At 43.0% G+C, this 17,353-nt stretch overlaps 1 protein-coding gene across 1 annotated transcript; it reads left to right on the top strand.

The window, feature by feature from the left end:
- The first annotated feature begins 2,249 nt into the window (after nucleotides 1-2,249).
- On the top strand, nucleotides 2,250-6,202 carry LOC143420885 (complement C1q-like protein 2). The gene is made up of 5 exons (XM_076889451.1): nucleotides 2,250-2,448; nucleotides 2,708-2,761; nucleotides 3,652-3,705; nucleotides 4,990-5,124; nucleotides 5,228-6,202. The coding sequence occupies exons 1-5, from the start codon at nucleotides 2,262-2,264 to the stop codon at nucleotides 5,506-5,508; spliced, it is 711 nt and encodes a 236-aa protein (XP_076745566.1). The 5' UTR covers nucleotides 2,250-2,261; the 3' UTR covers nucleotides 5,509-6,202.
- Nucleotides 6,203-17,353: the final 11,151 nt, after the last annotated feature.

The raw sequence follows: 17,353 nt of genomic DNA, 5'->3' as shown, positions 1-17,353 counted from the left end.
ACACACCTGATAATAAAGAAAAGTTGACGATCTGTAACAGGTCTGACTCTAAAGTCTTTGAGACCTTTTTGAAAAAACTTGTTGGCAGGACATCTAAACAGCAGGAGGAGGAGTTCAGTTGACCTAAGATGTCCTCCAGGTCTTTGCTGTTAATCGGGTGAAACTGTTTCATGGTGTTTAAACAGTTTTTTGGTGGACACAGTACATATCCTGGATCTGCTGTTGATGTACCAATTGCTTGTCTAATTTTTTGGATTTTTTCAGTGAAGAATTTGGCAAAGTCATTGCAGGCCATGGTCGAATGAAGTTCAGCTGCCACTGACACAGGAGGGTTTGTTAGCCTGTCAACTGTAGAAAATAAGACCCGAGCATTATGGCTGTTTTTAGTGACGATGTCAGAGAAGTAGGACCTTCTTGCATTCCTCAGTTGTAAATTATAATTGTGAAGTTTCTCTTTATAAATGTCATAATGAACCTGGAGGTTTGTTTTTCTCCATCTGCGCTCAGCTTTCCTACACTCTCTTTTTTCATTTTTCACCAGTGTGGAGTTTCTCCATGGAGACTTTTTCCTTCCAGAGATAACCTTCACCTTAATGGGAGCAATAGTGTCCATTACATTTAACATGTTAGCATTGAAGCTATTGACGAGCTCATTGACTGACCCTCTGGGCAGGTCAGGTGTTAATGGGAAGACCTGGTTAAAAATTGCACTACTGTCTTCAGTTATACACCGTTTTGTGATCACTGTTGTTGATATATTTGTGTGGGCTGAGATTTTACTTTCAAAGAAAACACAGTAATGATCAGACAGTAATAAGCAGAAGTTGTATTCCTAATCATAACTGAAAAAGATCACAGGGTAGATTTATAGCCCCTGAGTGTCAGATTAATTATTACTTGACTCACAACCATTTTCTCAGAACAATGTGGTTTTCATGCACATATGTATAGTACATATCCAACTGATATCTCTGTATAAAAACATTACAAAGACCAAAGCTAACCAAGTTCTGCTGGGAAAGAAAGAGAGCTCTACTTTCCCCTTTTACTGGTCTTCTGTTCCACATCCTCATGTTTCTTGTATTGTGTCAAGCTTATCAGTTGGCATGATTGTTAGATAATGGTGATATCTTTAAAACACAACAGAGATGAACCAGGAAAACACCGGCTTAGCTGAAAGGAGCTGTTTGATCGGGTTACTTGTTGTTGCGCTGGAGGGAGTGGCTGAAAACTTCATCCTGATTTGCTCTGCTTCAGGTTGTGTTAATTTATTAATTCTTATGGCAGTTTCTGTGGCTGTGATAAGGTCCACTACGGGCAGCTGTAGCTGTCCTGTCTAAAAAGATCTTCATCTATTTTCCCTGACTGTCCTTGGGTTGATGACCCCCCTGTATTCCAGTTCATTTCCCTGCGACAGCCGACCCTTGTGAGTGTCGCTTGTGTTTTCTGTTTTACTTTGAGAGTCTCGTGTCCTGTGTCCAGTGTTTTGAGCTTTGCTTTCCCCTGTCTCATTATGTCAGATTAGTCCCAGCTGTGTTTCCACCTGTTCCCCATCATACCGTCACAATGCTGTGTTTTTCTCCTCTGTGTTTCTGCTCACTTCCTAGTTCTCAGTTCATGGTTTGTTTTCTAGTTTGAGTTTCTTGTTTCCAGTTTCTCCTTTAGGTTTGTATTTGTCGTGAGTTTTTCCAGCAATAAAGCTGCCGTTTTGAGTTTATTCTTCAGGCCTACATACGGGTCCTCATCCTGCTTGCCATACAACACAACCATGACAGTTATTGCAAAGATACACCAGCCTTAATGCAGAGGATAAGCCATTCAAGTACAGTTGGACTTCCTCATCAACCGCCCCAGGCGTAAACACCTCCAGACCATAGTTTCAAAGCTACAAAAATACAAGGCCACAGACCAAAATATGACTGGGTTTGACCTCACAAGTAATGTAATTAAACAGCACCTTTCAGCTGGTGTTTTATCCGTTCATCTCTTTTGCATTCCTCTTCCTCATTCTCTCAAGATTTCCTCAATCTCCAACAGTCTGAAAAGAGAAACAAAAGGTGACCAGCTTCACAAAGTGTAACAAGATGAAAATGTGATATTCATGGTTCATTGATAAAGTCTTTACTTGTGTTGTAGTGAAAGTTTCAGATTTTGCTGTGTCTGTGGGAGGAAGTTTGGAGGAAGTAACCTCCCCATATACACACCTTTGTCTGACATGCTATAAAAAGCTCAGTCGGGGTAGCAGAGGACACAATATCACCATGGAGGTCATTGTGTTTTTCTCGCTGTTGCTTTCAGTCTGCACTCTTTCAGCAAATCTGGCTGAAGCAGATAAGTCTTCAAACCAACAACCCTGTCCACAGGACACCCAAGCTGTGCTGAGACAGCTGACCGCCTCAGTGGCTGTGCAGAAAGAGCAGATCACGGTCCTACAGAAAGAGACTCAAGGTACAGTATCATGTCAGGTAGTGAGAGAAGTAACAGCAAAAACAAATTGGCATATGATCCAGTGTTGTGTTAGAGAGATATCAATGTCACTCGTAAATATTCAGAATGACTGAAATGACAAACATTCATGGTTTTGTTTTCTTGTGAAAATAAATATTTTGTATAGAAATGAAATATAAAAGTAAGTACAGAAATTTTGGCCAATCCTTAAAGAAATTGATGGTCCAGGGAAATACATTTTATTTTGCACTTATTTCAGAACAGACCGCAAAGCTGAAGAGTGAAATTGACCAGCTGAAGCTGCAGTCTACAGGTATTGTGTGGAAATCATCATGGCTCTGATCATTTCTAACTGTTAAAAAAATCTGCAGCTGACACGTTTTTGATGCTAAAATATAAAGGGTGTAAATATTTGACTTAAAACTTGGTGGATCAACATATGTTACTCCTATAAATCTGTCCACCAGGTGGCGCTACTGTGCTAGAAAATCTGTAGTTCATCACAGAGGCAACTTGACCACCAACATTGTCTTTATTTGTGGTAAAGCAGGGAGAGAGCGAGGGCAAATGAGCTGCACTGCAGTCTTTCAGCATACGGGGCAGCTGTGGCTCAGGTGGTAGCAGCTCATCTACCAACTGGAAGGTTGGTGGATCGCTCTCTGGCTCCACATGCTGAAGCTTCTTTGGGCGAGATGCCTCTATCAGAGTGTGTTAGGCAAAGCTCTTAGACAAAGATCAAAAGTATGTGTATGAATACAAGCACATTGTGTGGTCAGCTGAGTAGAAAGGTGCTATGTAAGTATAATCAATACTGGTCACCTGCTCAACCAGCAGAGCTATAGTGGCATGATAACGCCATTGTTTACATACAGTCTAGGGTTCATGTCTCAGTGAAAGAGAGAGGGAAACACGAAGTGGAGAGTTGACAGACTGTGGATAAACATGACAGCGTGAAACTGCACAGATTTCAAATGAGAATCAGTGATGCAGTCAAACAAGTCTGCTTCTTCAACCATTCTCCACCCAGCACCTGTAGGAGGTGTGGTCCTGTGTGAGGTGGAGGATGAGGGGACGTGGGGGAGACCACCGCTCGGTGTAGCATGAACAGAATGAGAGTCACAGTTACTTTCTTACTTACAGATAAAAACATGTGAATCACTGTGTGCTGTCAGTGAGATTGTTTGATCTCTTTGCTTTTTTCAGATGGTGCAGCAAAGCTGAAGACTGAGATTGACGCGCTGAAGCAGGAGCTACAAGGTACTGTGTGGAAATCTTATCTGACTGTGCATTTACTGGCTGTGCAGATGTTTTACTTTTGGTGGATCAACATATGTCAGTGCTATCAATCTATTCATAAAGTGGTGTCACTGTGTTTGAACATTTTTATTTCATTCACAGAAATAACTTTAGTACACACAGTGTTTTTACACATCAAGTACAATTACTGGATCCACTTTTCTGAATTACATTATGAAAAAAGAATTTCTGAGGGACTCTAGGATAAAATTATGAAAAAAGAAATTGAATTCCTGGAGAAATTTACCAAGAAATACATATTGCCTCTGAGTCTTCATATAGTTTTTATATGTATGGACCTCTGTATTTTGGCAATTTTCACTTTTAGCATCTGCTACGGCTGGGGTGTTAAACTTTAAGCCCAGGGGCCAGAATTGACTTGCCGAACACTCCAATCTGACCCCCTGGTCAGCTTAGGAAAATATGAACAAGGCCATAAACTTTTGGACTTTTCACTGTTTCAGTGAGAGTTCTGTATTAGTTATTATCAGGTTTATGGCTTTTCCTACTCATAAAAACCTCTCCATGGTCATTTATACTACGCTGAAGACAAAAAGAACTAGACAAAGAATTAAATGGCAGAAACATCATGTTTTTTCTCTCCTAAAGAAATCTGTCATCACTGAAAAATGAGTTTGCTCTAAGGTTTAAAATACATTGGCACAGATGTAGGGTGAGAGCCACTCAGGGCTGGGATTTAATCCTGACTGACTGTATATTTGTCAGACCTTGATGAAGACTCAGACTTGATACACGTTAGTCTATTTTAATGTTTTATTTTTATATGATCTTGTCAGAAACAGGTGACCCCACGAACTCCTGTTTTGTATTGAACTCGTGTTCACCCTGCTGATGAGCACCTGTTGGATAAGCGTTTAAAGCCATGCACAGTTTCCTTTTCCTGTTTTTTGAAAACTGAATGACATTAAACTGAGCTTATGTTTTTCTGAAGCACAAACCAAAATGCAACTAAAAGACTGAATAACACAGTTTGTTGTCTTGGCAGAAGCTACAAAATAACTTCCTGTCTGATCTAAAGGACGAGTTTGGGATCCTCAAAGTTAGATTTGATCAAATTTCATTTTCAAGTCACAGAGTTTGATTTCTTCTGTGACAGTGAAACGCTTCCAGCTGTCAAACATTTCTTTCATTGGAGATTAAAGTTTTTGTCATGGTCACTTTTTTGGGAAGAGTCTAACTCTACAACAGGAAGTTTAAATAATGACATTTCTCTCTCTCTCTCAGCCACACATGTGGCTTTCTCAGCAGCTGTGCTTCTTCCAGGCACTGGACCATATGTCGGACCCTTTAACACAGAGACCACTCTGGTCTTCAAACATGTTATCACGAACATTGGAAATGCCTACAACCCATCCACAGGTAATAACACTGAATGTCACTTCTCAGCTATGTTGATGTCAGGCTGATGTTCCAGATGTTCTAACAGCTGATTTTCCTTTTAACAAAAACAAATGTCCCACAGGTATTTTCACTGCACCAGTGAGAGGAGTCTACCACTTTGAGTTGCACATGTTTGGACATGGTGGTGTTGCTGTAGGTGCTTATTTGTACAAGAATCAAGGGCTCGTTGTTATTGCATATGAACACCAAACAGCAGCTGGAGAACTGAGTGGCTCTAATGGAGCCTCACTGCTTCTAGAGGTTGGAGATCAGGTGTTTGTGCGTCTCCTCGATGGTAGAAGGATATATGACAATCAAAATCATCACACCACCTTCAGTGGTCATCTGATCTTCACCATGTGAGAGGTGTGACAGCTCCAACACTTCCTGTTTGGCCTGTCCTGTGTGGGCGGAGCTTAGCCATTTTTAGAAGTAAAACAGGAAGTAAATCACCTGCTGGAATCAGTTTCTTGCTCTCTCTCTCTTTCTGGTTGGGTTCTAGTTTTGTGTTTATTTGTTTCTACTGACTCAGATAATTTACTTCTTCTTGTTATCTTTGATTCAAATAAATCCAGTTAAATGCTCAGTGATTCTCTTCTCTTTGTCCTTTCTTCGAGTCGGCTCTTCACAAAGTGCTGCTCCTCCATTAGGTCCTGACTATTTTCTATAAGTTGGTAAACGGCATCGTTTTTTATTGGCTCCACTGTCCTGTGTTGGTCAGTCTGTTATTTTGGTGACTGCTGGCCCACATGTTTGCTTTTAACTGGAGTCTTTCCTGTTAAGTTGAGCAAAATCCAACAGTTCCTCTTTTTCTCTTCTTTGATAATCATGCAGGTGTTTTTCTTAAACTCTTAACAGATGTTAAACCTAATCTGACTATCATGATAAAATTGTAAACAGCTGATTTAGTTTGATATAAAATGTGTGTCAGTGCTGTGGAGGAATGTTTCCTTATTTTTCATCTGAATCCAAATGCAGACACAGATAACTGACTGTAAACTTACTCGGGTTCATTTCTTTAAATTCTTTACTTTCAAAATAAAAGCATCTTTGAACTAGCATTGTTGGTTTCTTTTCATGTGTTTTATACATAGAGCAGCAATCAAATCTACACATGCTGGGAGTTACTATCACAGGTGGAAACGCAGAATGAGTCCTGTCCCTGAACAAAAACTAACACACACACATAAAGAGGAGGGAGAGAAAATGGTAGGCCAGCACAGAGAGGATTGGGGGACTATGACAAATCGTGACTTTAATAATAATAATAATAAGGAGAAGAACCAATAACATTATTGTATGTTTAATCGTTTTAACAACAAAGTTTTCTCAGTTCAATGTCTCTTTTACAGAGAAACAGAAATAAACATTGTTTCTCTTAACATTTTATAGGTTTTCTGATTAGTCAAGCAGGAAAACTTCAACAAGTACATTCTGGTTAAACTTTCCATATGGGATAGGTGGACAGTAAAATCTGGTTATATCATTGGAAAATTCCCCTTTTTTCCAACATTACAAGTTTATCTTAAAGCTGGGATTCCTTCTGGGCCAAAATATTTTTTAATATAATCAATAATAACTGTATTAGATTCTGGAGAATGATGTGAATTCTCTGTAGGATGGTTGTCTTTCTTTTCCCTTTGATTATCTATGAGTCTTTTTAGCTTCTTCTTGATGCCTTCTGTTGGTGATTTCTCAAAGCCTGTATGGCCTGAATGCAGCATCGGGGTTTGTTACACTGGACTTTTTCACAAAGGTCATAACACATAACATTTGTGTGGTCTTTGGCGCTCTGTGGATGTCACTTCCTGCAACTTGGTGCTGTTCCCCTCAGTCCTAGAGGCCCTGTTGAGGAGATGTGGGTCAGTGCGAGTGCAGCAAAAGTGCTAAGAAGTGGTTCAAAGCTCATTTGTTTCACTCACAGAATTTTCTCTCGTTTTTTAGCGTTGACTGTCAAGCTTAGCAAAGTATCACTATCCAGAGTTGAGAACAGAAAGCAGTGTTGCAATCTTATGTGACTCTCTGCAGTTTCTCTCCTCTTGTCATCCTTCTAAAACTGCATGCCCACAGACACTGTAACTGCTCCCAGACTACCAAAAATAGGCAAGCAATGAATTACTTATGATTTCTGAGATTTCTTTTTAAAATCTGATTTAGTGCTCATTTCTGAAAAAAATAATTTTAAGCAAATTAAACATTCAAGTACTTGTTGAAAATGACAACCTGTAACGTGCGGTGGAGATGAAGCCAGCCGCAGAGGTGTGCAGGTGGAGAGCGAATGAGCAACAGCTTCTGACTTTCCACAACACTACACATGAGCGGGAGGAGGGAGGTATGCGGTCTTCACACACCCCCGTTCTCTGCTGACCATCGGGCGTGGGGGCTGGGAGGAGGTGTTGGCCGTCCGATTGAGATCTGGGATGCGGGGCCTCCCTGCTGCTGCGGAGCCTGGGGCAGTCTGCTTGCCTCCACCCCGGGATGAAGGGTAACATCTCCTCGGCCTAGGTGCCGTTTCCCCCTCTGGGGCGAGGGTACCTGGACCCGGGGTATAGAGTATGTTTGGGGAGTGTGATTGTGTGTACATGTCCATTTATGTCAGTCCTTACGTTGGGTGAGTGCTGAGTGTTTGTATATGTGAGCATGAGAGTGGGAATGCATGTTTGTGTCTGTGTGTGCCTGTTTGTCTGTGTCTATATATTTCAGGTCGGGTCTTAGACTCCACCTCTCTGGGAACTCCCAGGCCCTCCAAAGTGTGGAGGCCTATCTCCCCTCACCACACTCCCTGCCGGTGACTGATGCCCTCAGGGGTCGGTGCATTGGTGGTTCTTGGTGTCCGGGGCTGGGCGCTTAGGTTTGTACCAGCTCACTCCCGGTGGCTACCTGGCGGGGCCTGGTGCCTGTTGCTCAGTCAGGCCTCTTCTGGGGTGCGGGGGACCCTCGGGCCTCTGGCCTCTGGGCCTGCGGCTCAGTTCACTCTGGCACAGCTGGCTGCCGGCAGAGCCGGCGGGCACGCCAGTGCAGCCCCCTCTGGCTTCTGCTTGGTGGCTACTGGGTGACGCCTCATCTGGGGATCCTCAGCCCTTCCCAGGAGGGTGGCACTGATGCCCCTCCGGTGGTCCTCCTTGGGCTCTCCTGCTCTGGGAGCCTCTGGATGTCTGGGGCCTGGATCTCCTCCATGCCTGCTTCATGCCCTGGGGGACGGGGCTATGGCTCTCTACATCCTCTTGCAGACCATTACATGTGGAAACCTTCTGAATACAAGCGCGCTGATCCACACAGGTGTTCACTGTTCATAGACATAAACAGTGTTGGGTAAGTTACTTTAAATTAGTAACTTAGTTACATTACTAGTTACTTCTATCAAAAGTAACTCAGTTACTTCAAGTTACTCGTTACTTTCAGAGTAACTAGTTACTAGGGAAAGTAACTTTTACTCAGAATTCTCTTGTTAATGTGTTGCTTCCATAACTTTGCCTGTCTTCTAGCTTGCTTACTTGCCACAAGTGCACTGTGCCACCTACCAAACGAAAAAATAATGTGCGCATTTCCACGAGAGAAATCCCACGCCTGATTCTATCCTAGCCTGCTTTTTACATCCAACACAAAAACTGCAGTCGTGGTGCTTTCGATTGTACTCAGAACTCGGAAATTCTGCCTTCTGAATAGGAAGATGTAGGTAACACCAGACTGCAGATGAGCTGCATACAGGGCTGGACTGGGACAAAAAATCAGCCCGGACATTTTGACTAGAGACTGGCCCACCATTATAGGAAAAATCATAAAGCCTTTGAATGAAAATAAACACTGTTGTGACAGTGATGTACACTGTTCTGATGGTATATATGCACCAATCTATCAATTGTTTTTTTGTAAGACTCAGATAATTATTTTTTTAAAAGCTAGACATTTTAAATGAGAATAAGAAAGAAAAGTATTTCTTTGTGCCCCCCTCTCTCTGTTAATGCCCTACATGGACCCCTGGCAACACTTTGCTAGACCCGCCCCTGCACAGTTACCAGCTGTCAGCTGCTTAGAAAAGGATGCTGGTGTTATTTGTCTCTCAGAAACAGTTCATAACTTCCCTTCAACTCATTCATGTCACCTAAAAGGTAAACCTGTTTCTCCATCACCTGTTCAGCTCTGATGGTTCAGTAAGGACATCTCCTGGTTTCATCTTCATGTTTCCCTCTCACCACATATCCAAACCGACATCATGACCAGCAGGTTTACAGCTGTGGCTCCAGCAAACATCAGCTGATACTAGAAATTAATATTAAATAAATTCTAACAACAGCTGATCAAGCTTAAACGTGCTGCTGTTGTTTAGCACGACATCCGCTGGTTTCCTCTTTCTGGCGCAAAGTGGGCGATAAATAAACAAGAGAGAAAAGCCGATCAGCTGATCATTGATCAGTTTCATGATTGAAGTAGAAACAGGAGAGGGAGGGGAGAGAATGAGAGGAGAAGAGGCAGCTGTGCAGCGTAAACACAGAATAACTCCAGCATTGTGTCTTTTTCATTGTAGCTGAAGTTCGGGACAAACTGTTCCTTTTCACCTCAATACGAAACGCATGATATTTTCTCTGAATACGAGACGATTCCGTTTTTTACGGGACGGTTGGCAACTCTAATAATTAACCTTATGAACAAAATAAAGTTCAACATCAGTAACATAGCACCACCCAGCTGTATAGAAACTCCGTCATGCTAGCTAGCACGCAGTACGAAAAACTCAGCATAACGAAAATAAACTCCACCTAAACTTGGTTCATATCTGACCCAGACAGACTGCAGGTCATAACTTCTTACCTGAAGTTCAGTTCACCTGATACTCAGACCAGCGGCTGCTTCGGGTCTCTCCTCTTGCCTCCCTTTTCCTTCGTCCACCTGCTGGCTTCCACCACTCGCTAATGTTATTGAATCTGTTTTGGCATAATAACTAGTTACCGTGCTCGTTACCACAATAATAACGTAGTTACTGTAACGCGTTACTTAATAACGCGTTAGTTCCAACACTGGACATAAACTACACCTTTCTTGGCTGCCACTTCAAAGCACATTGTGCGCTGTCGGTCCTGCGTGCTGCACAACAACATTCAATATCTAGTATTTACTGCTGTTTACACTTAGCTAGATTAATGCGAAGTTTTTGTGTTTAATATGCTGCTTTGGGTTTTTTTGCTTGTTTCCTCTTCTTTTTCTCTCAACAGGTGATCCAGGAGATTTTCTTTTCTGTGCCCTTTCTCACTGTCCTTCTTCCCTTCTGTTTTTCTTTTCCTTCATCTTTCTTTCTCCCTTTCCTATCCCCCAGTCATGTCTGTCCCATCCGTAACAACTGAAAATAAAATAAAATAAATAATAACAACAAAGGTCGATCAAATGGACCGATACGGCAAGGCCGTGATGATCCATTTGGTAAAGTAAATCCATTGGGTCTCCTTGTTGGTCTTCAGACAACAATTCTGATGGCTAAAGAACCAAATGGGACAGGCAAAAAACAAAACAAAAAAAAAACACCCAAGTAAGGTGCCTCTCATGGAAGTAGGGGCAAACAGTTTCAGCTCTTTCAAAGGGTGCAAAGCACATGTGGACTTGGGGTCTCTGTAACACAAAAGAGAGTCATACACAACATACTGCAACACGGTGGCACTGTCTGAGCTGTTCAGAGAGTCTGCTTCAATGTCTCTGAGGAGTGGACCTGTGACATGATCATCTAACTGCAGTTGTCTCAATTGTCAGCCAGAATGACGGGGGGCAGAGTACGAATGTCCAGGCTGCCCATGACAGCATGATCTGGTAAAAGATCTGTCAGCCTGTCACTGGTCAGAGGCAAAGGATTGCGTGACAGTGCACCAGGAACTTTGTTTTGTGCACTTTTGTGAAATCAAAGTCCTGCAGGGCCCATATCACAGCAAGGCACTCCTTCTCTGAAGTGCAGTAGGGGAGTTCAGCTTTGTGAAGGGAGCCACTAGCAAAAGCTCGCTTCACTGAGGTTGGCGTATCAAACGCTTTAACCACCCTTACTTTGTCTGGATCGGGTTTAACACCTGATGATGTGATGCGGTACCCAAGGAAGGTGAATTCATCGAGGCAGAATTGGCACTTTTTGAGCTTCAATGACAAGCCAGCAGCCTGGAGTCGGCCCAGCACCTCCTCAAGATCCACTAAGTGCTGTTCAAAGGTAGGTGAGGCGATAACAATGTCATCCAGGTAGACTGTGCATGTTTTGTAATTGAGGCCAGCAAGCACAGAGTTCATAAGTCTCTGAAAAGTTGCAGGTGCTTTGCAGAGCCCAAAGGGCAGCACCCAAAACTGGAAGAGACCGCAGTGAGAGATTATGGCAGTTTTAGGCTTGGAGTCCTCTGCTACAGCAACCTGCCAATAGCCTCGCACTAAGACCAATGTTGAGACAAACTTTCCCCTTGCCAGAAAGTCTAAAGACTCATCTACACGAGGCAGGTGATAAGAGTCTTTTCGGGTAACTTGGTTGAGCCCTCGAAAGTCCACACAAAACCTTGGTTCTGCGGCCGCTCTATTGACAATGACTACAGGAGCTGCCCAAGGGCTTGTGGAAGGTTCAATGATGTTGTCCTTCAACATTTGTTGCACTTGTTCTTCAATCACACGTTTCGTAGTGGGTGACGTGCGATAGGGTGGGAGATTGACAGGTGTTGCATCGCCAGTCTCTATGGCGAGTTCAGTGAGAGTAGTACGGCCAAGACGACCATCAAACAAGGAGCTAAACTTGCTGAGCAGATTGAGTAAAACATCCTTGTGGTTCTCCGAGAGACTTGCTTCAGACAGTTTGGCTGTAGTGAACCCTTGCTGAGAGCATTTGAAGCAGTAAGGTTCAGGGTTATAGTTTTCTCTGCCACACGAAGGAGGCTGTGGTCTATGTCGTCCAAGCACTGAGTGAAGCTCATGAGCACGCAGCACCAGGTCCATTACAGAAGTGCCATTAGCGCCATACAGGGCAACTCTGTATTTTTCAAGAGCATGTTTACTAATTAGGTCAATGTGAAATGCACTTCACACACGTACACACACGCACAGTGTTTGTCGCCAGATGCCACGTTTATTTATTGTTTTCATTTGTTATGACCGACCAGTCTGACAGCTCCAGTCTCAGCTGATTTCCAGCCTCCCCTCCACTCCTCTCCCATCTCACTATAAAAGGGAAGGAAACCATCATCAGTCCAAACGCCATCAGCTGTTCTCACCTGCGTCTCCAGCACCGCCCCGTTGAGCTCACTGCACCACTCCTCCCCTGCAGCCGCGCCCGGGACCACACCTCCGCCACAGTCAATTCTATCTTTTTCAGGTGGAGGGCTTTTCAATTTCTCAAACTCACTCAGCATGTGGGCAACGAAGGTGGGGAGTGGTTCATCCTGAGTCTGAACACGATCCAAAACTCCTCTCAGGATGCATTCTTGGTTGTCAGAGGGCAGGAAAACTGTCTTAAACAGCTGACAGAATTGAGCCCATGATGTGATGTGGGAGCTCAATGCCTTGAACCATTTCCTGGGCTCTTTTGCAAGAAAATGTGGCAGTTCATTTAGCAACTGCCCATCGGTTAGGTTCAATGAGGCTTTGTACGCGCCAACTGCACCTAACCAATCCTCGGGTTGCACTTTATCGTCCCCAGCATACACAGGAGGCTCCAGTTTGGCGTGATGTAAAGCTGCTGCAATCACTCTGGAAGTGCTGCTGAGCTCGAGTGAGTGAGATGGGAGGAAAGGATTTATAGGTTGAAATAGGTTGCTGGGCAGGAATGGGTTGGTATTGTTGGTGAGTTCAGTCTTGTCCCTCGTAGGAACGTGAGGTGTCGATGTGGCCATTGGGAAAACAGGAGACTATGGGATTGCAGGAGGGGGAGAGTTCCCCGTTGTGAGTTGTCACTGCTTTAGTAAGCTCTGCTGTATGTTCAGTGAGTCACATAAACAGTCACTGAGCCTAGTGTTAAAGTGAATTTAGACCCAACACCTAGTCATCTCAGTTCTTAACTCCACCACTTGTTGGCTAAGACTAGGAGTTACATTTTCAACTATCTTGCACATTGGTAATGACGTAAGTTCCATGTCTGAGTCAGAATCGTCTGGGTAGTGTGCCATTGTGGTTTCAAAAAAAAGAAATTAAGCCACTCCAGCCCACAGTGCAATCTTTTATATAACTGTAAAAGAGTCAGTCAGGTCAGACTACAAAGACAAAACTGCAAAAATGTCTGTCAAGACTAAATTTGGAAAAACCACATCTGAAAATGTGGTCCAAATTTGGTCCTCTTCCCAATCCGACGCGGCTTCATCCAGAAGGGCTCCCGCGCTGTCATTGCTGTGGACCAGCTCTACGTGGATGGACAGCTTTACCACAACCCCGGCACAACGGCAGCACATTTAAATCAACAGAATAGAAAGAACTTTGCTTTACTTTTATAAAACACTTTGTAATGTTTATCACAGTTTTGAGTTCTTTGGTAGTTGGATAAGTGTTCAGTGCTTGAACAATGGAAAAAACACAAACTTTGTCCAAAAACCTCTCATGTTTAGCTGTTTTCCACTTTTTCTTTGGTCATTTTAGCCTTTTTGGCCAGGGTGAAGGGAGTATCTGCCATCAAACAAGAAGACAGCCGCATGTAGCTATGATGATGTTTGCTAGTTCACCTTACATGCATTAATGTAATAACGTGGTTAGCCTACTCAACGTAAATTACACATGAACAACATTAAGCTACTCATGCAGAGAAGAACGGCTGCTGCTGCATCATCATCCTCATCATTTCTGCTACACTGGCAGGGCTAGGGGCCAGGACTCTCCTCTTCGTGTTTTTGGGGGATGTTGCTAACTCCGGTCCGATAACAGGCAACCCAGTGCACAGTGTGAGGTCTCGCAGCAAGCTATCAAATACGCCGCATTTCTCGGCTTTTAAAAAAAACGCTATGCGTCGCCAGGTGTTTCATCGGATTTGAGGCGTTACCTCCTTTGACAGTATCACAGTATCAGCTTAAAGCACTTGTTGCTGCTGAGTTTGCATCTTTTGCTGTGAAGTACAGCCAGACTTTTGACCGCTTCGCCTTGGGCATTTTTAATCTGTAGCTCTGCTCTAAAAGAACGTACGTACCTGGGCCCGCCTACTATCCTCGGAAACGTAAAATGATTGGCTAGAATTCAAAGTGTATGACGTTTCAGGGGAAAAAAGCACCGAAATAAAGCACCGAAATGTGCGCTGCTTTTCTGTCTGGTTACTACCGTTTATGTCAGAACCGGTGCCTGATACCGGTACCCATCCCTACTGAAGACTGTTATGCGCTTCGCTGTCACCAGCTGTGAGAAAGAGTTTTTTTTCCCGAAAGGTCAAGGCCCGCCACTCGCACAATCTGTCTGCGCATGCGCATCCCAACGACTGACCCCCTTGTCACTACCCGATCCGTACCGGAAACCCGATCGGTACCCCGCATGCGCGAAAGGTCGACTTCCGATCTAAGCATTTTACGATAGTTACGGGTCAGAGTATCTGTTAAGATGTTAAGAATAATAAGTATCTCTTAAAATGTTTCCAATAATGAAACATTTCAATATAATGTAGACAAAAACGAAAAATACCGCGCAAGTGCAGGGGTTTTCTTCTTCTTCTGTTTGTTTAATGGCAGGATACTGCCACCTGCTGACCAAGCGAATGAACCCTATTGTAAACTGAATTAGCATCATTTCAAACGTGTGTTAACTTTGATTTAGTGATAGTCGAGTGTGTTTATACTTGTCTGTGTGGAGAGGATTGATTGGAATAATGATGATGATGTCTGCTATCACTTTTAATTGTCAGTAAACACTTCATCTGGCTCATGAATCTTTACGTGACATATTACAAAGTCTGTATTATTAACTCTGTAATTAGGCGCCATTCTTCTTTTACGGCACTGTTGTTCAATCGGGGAATGCTCTCTGTTGAGGAGAAAAGCGTGAATTTGTTTGTAAACGGATTATCCATTGTTTAAATGTCGCGGGCAGTCGAAAAGGAAGCAGAGCTGTTGAGAAATGGTTCTTTAGGCTTTGGCCCCCACCCCTGCCACCAGTATATTTTTAAGCAAGTATTTCTAACTTTTTTTTGAATATTCAGTTTCCTACCATCTGCTCTCAAAGGGTAATTGCCAGGTATCCCGCCCTCCCCCTTCGCACACATGCACACAAACAAAATACACAGTATAATTCACAGCCTCATTATAGTGAATAAATATTTATGCCATTTACACCATCAAACTTAGACAGCTAAGGATGAAGAACCTTTTGTTCTTTAAAGAACCATTTGTAATAGCTGAAGAACCATCCACAAAATAAAAAGGTTCTATGACGTATGATGGTTCTTTAAAGAACCATGAAGACATCTGAAGAACCATTTAAGAACCATAATTTTTCTGAGAGTAGATGCAAATCTGAATTATCTACAGTTTGTAGTCAGTAACTGTAACCCTCTGTGTGGCAGGCGAAGTCTTTGACGTAGATTCTTGTGGATCAAAAGCAATGATCCATCCTGTCAGAATAAAAGGTGATTCTGCTCACCTCTTCCTCCCACAATTATCATTTATAATATTGCTACATTTATGAAAATCGGAATTAAATACTTCTTTTTTTTCACACCCTCTCCATTAGATGTCCAAATGACAGCACAGCCTCCACTGCCTATTAGTGCCTCTCCATGAGCTGCACACACAGGCTCCATCAAAGCAGGAGGTCTGCTGCATGTCCTGGACCTTTCTCAGTAGACACAGCCCATGAGAGATGCCATTGATAGCCTGCTGATAAAGTACCATGGGCAGAAAGACCTCCTCATGCAGGTGGATGCTGAGTATGCTGCATGTATACAGTGTGCCTCCAGGGATCACAATAGCTTCTTACACACCACCAAACATCACGTCTCACACTATCTGAAGCACCTGGCCAAAAACACCAACTCATCCCTGAACACCAACAAACTCCAGGTAACTCAACAACTGTGGCATCGCCTTACAGAGGACAGTGAAACTGTGCATGTTTCCGTGGTGACCCTTGCACTTGCTCCAGTAAATCCACCCAGTGTTAAGCCTCAGGAGCCTGCTTTCACTGAGGAAGAAATACAGCAAACGGTGAAGAACGTAGTGGCCAAAGAGAAGCAACAAAAACTTCAGCAGCCACTGAAAAACAGGACAATGAGCTGTCTTGGTTGTGGTCAGCCAAAATCATGCTAACCTTTCTCCATCCACTTCTTTACTCAGTGTGGAGAGATGATGTACTTTTGCTGCTCCACAAAAGTTTATCAGACAAGGTCTCATCGATCCTTGAATGCCATTTGCTGAGTTTGCAGTAAAATACTTTTTTCCCGAGAAGTCAAAGCAGCAAAGTCGCATTCAATTCAATTCTATTCTATTTCTACAGCTTCAAATCATAACTGGAGACAGAAGCTGGAACATGTTTGGTCAGGTGTCCTCACACATGCTGTTGAGAGTGGTTATCTTCTCTAATCTTTTTGAGAGAGCTTTGCACATTATTTTAAGGTCAACATTAATGAGGGATATTGGACGATGGCTGGTGGGACATTCAGGGTCTTTGCCTGGTTGTAGCTGGAGTCTGACATTGGCAGAATTCACATTTGGTGGTAGTCTGCCATTCTCCTTGATTTCCTGCAACACTCTGTGGAATACTGATGCCAGAATAGTCTTTGCAAAATTCTGCTGGAAAGCCGTCTGGACCTGGAGCCTTATTATTGGGCATACTTATCAGAGCTCCCTGGAGTTCACCTGGTGTCAGTGCTACGTTGAGTTACGTTGTAAAGAAACTGATCCGTTTCATTTTCGGACGGGTTTATCTGTGGTGAATATAGTTTAAAGTTTTATAGAAATGCCTGTCATATACTGTGTTCCCAGATAAGCCTTTAAAAGCACATATAGTCATTTTTTTTAATCTAATTTTTACCTGGTTTGCAAGAAATTGACCGGATTTGTTATAATTTCAAAATTTTGCAAGAAAAATTCTTTGTACTAAGAATTGAGTTTTTCTGAATAATTTCATTTAATTCTAGTCTTGTTTTACGTATTTTGTTCAGTATTTCCTGTTCCTGGCAGGACACGTAGGCTTCTTCTAAGGATTGGATGGTTTCTTCTTTTCATCTGATGTGAATGAAATGATTTTACCTCTCATCACAACTTTTCCTGCTTCCCAGAGAACAGATGCTGATGTTGCA

This window comes from Maylandia zebra, linkage group LG10 (assembly GCF_041146795.1).
Source record: "Maylandia zebra isolate NMK-2024a linkage group LG10, Mzebra_GT3a, whole genome shotgun sequence".
In the NCBI taxonomy this organism is placed as follows: domain Eukaryota; kingdom Metazoa; phylum Chordata; class Actinopteri; order Cichliformes; family Cichlidae; genus Maylandia; species Maylandia zebra.
The sequence above is the reverse complement of the archived record's forward strand: the minus strand, read 5'-3'. Positions and strand labels throughout refer to the sequence as shown.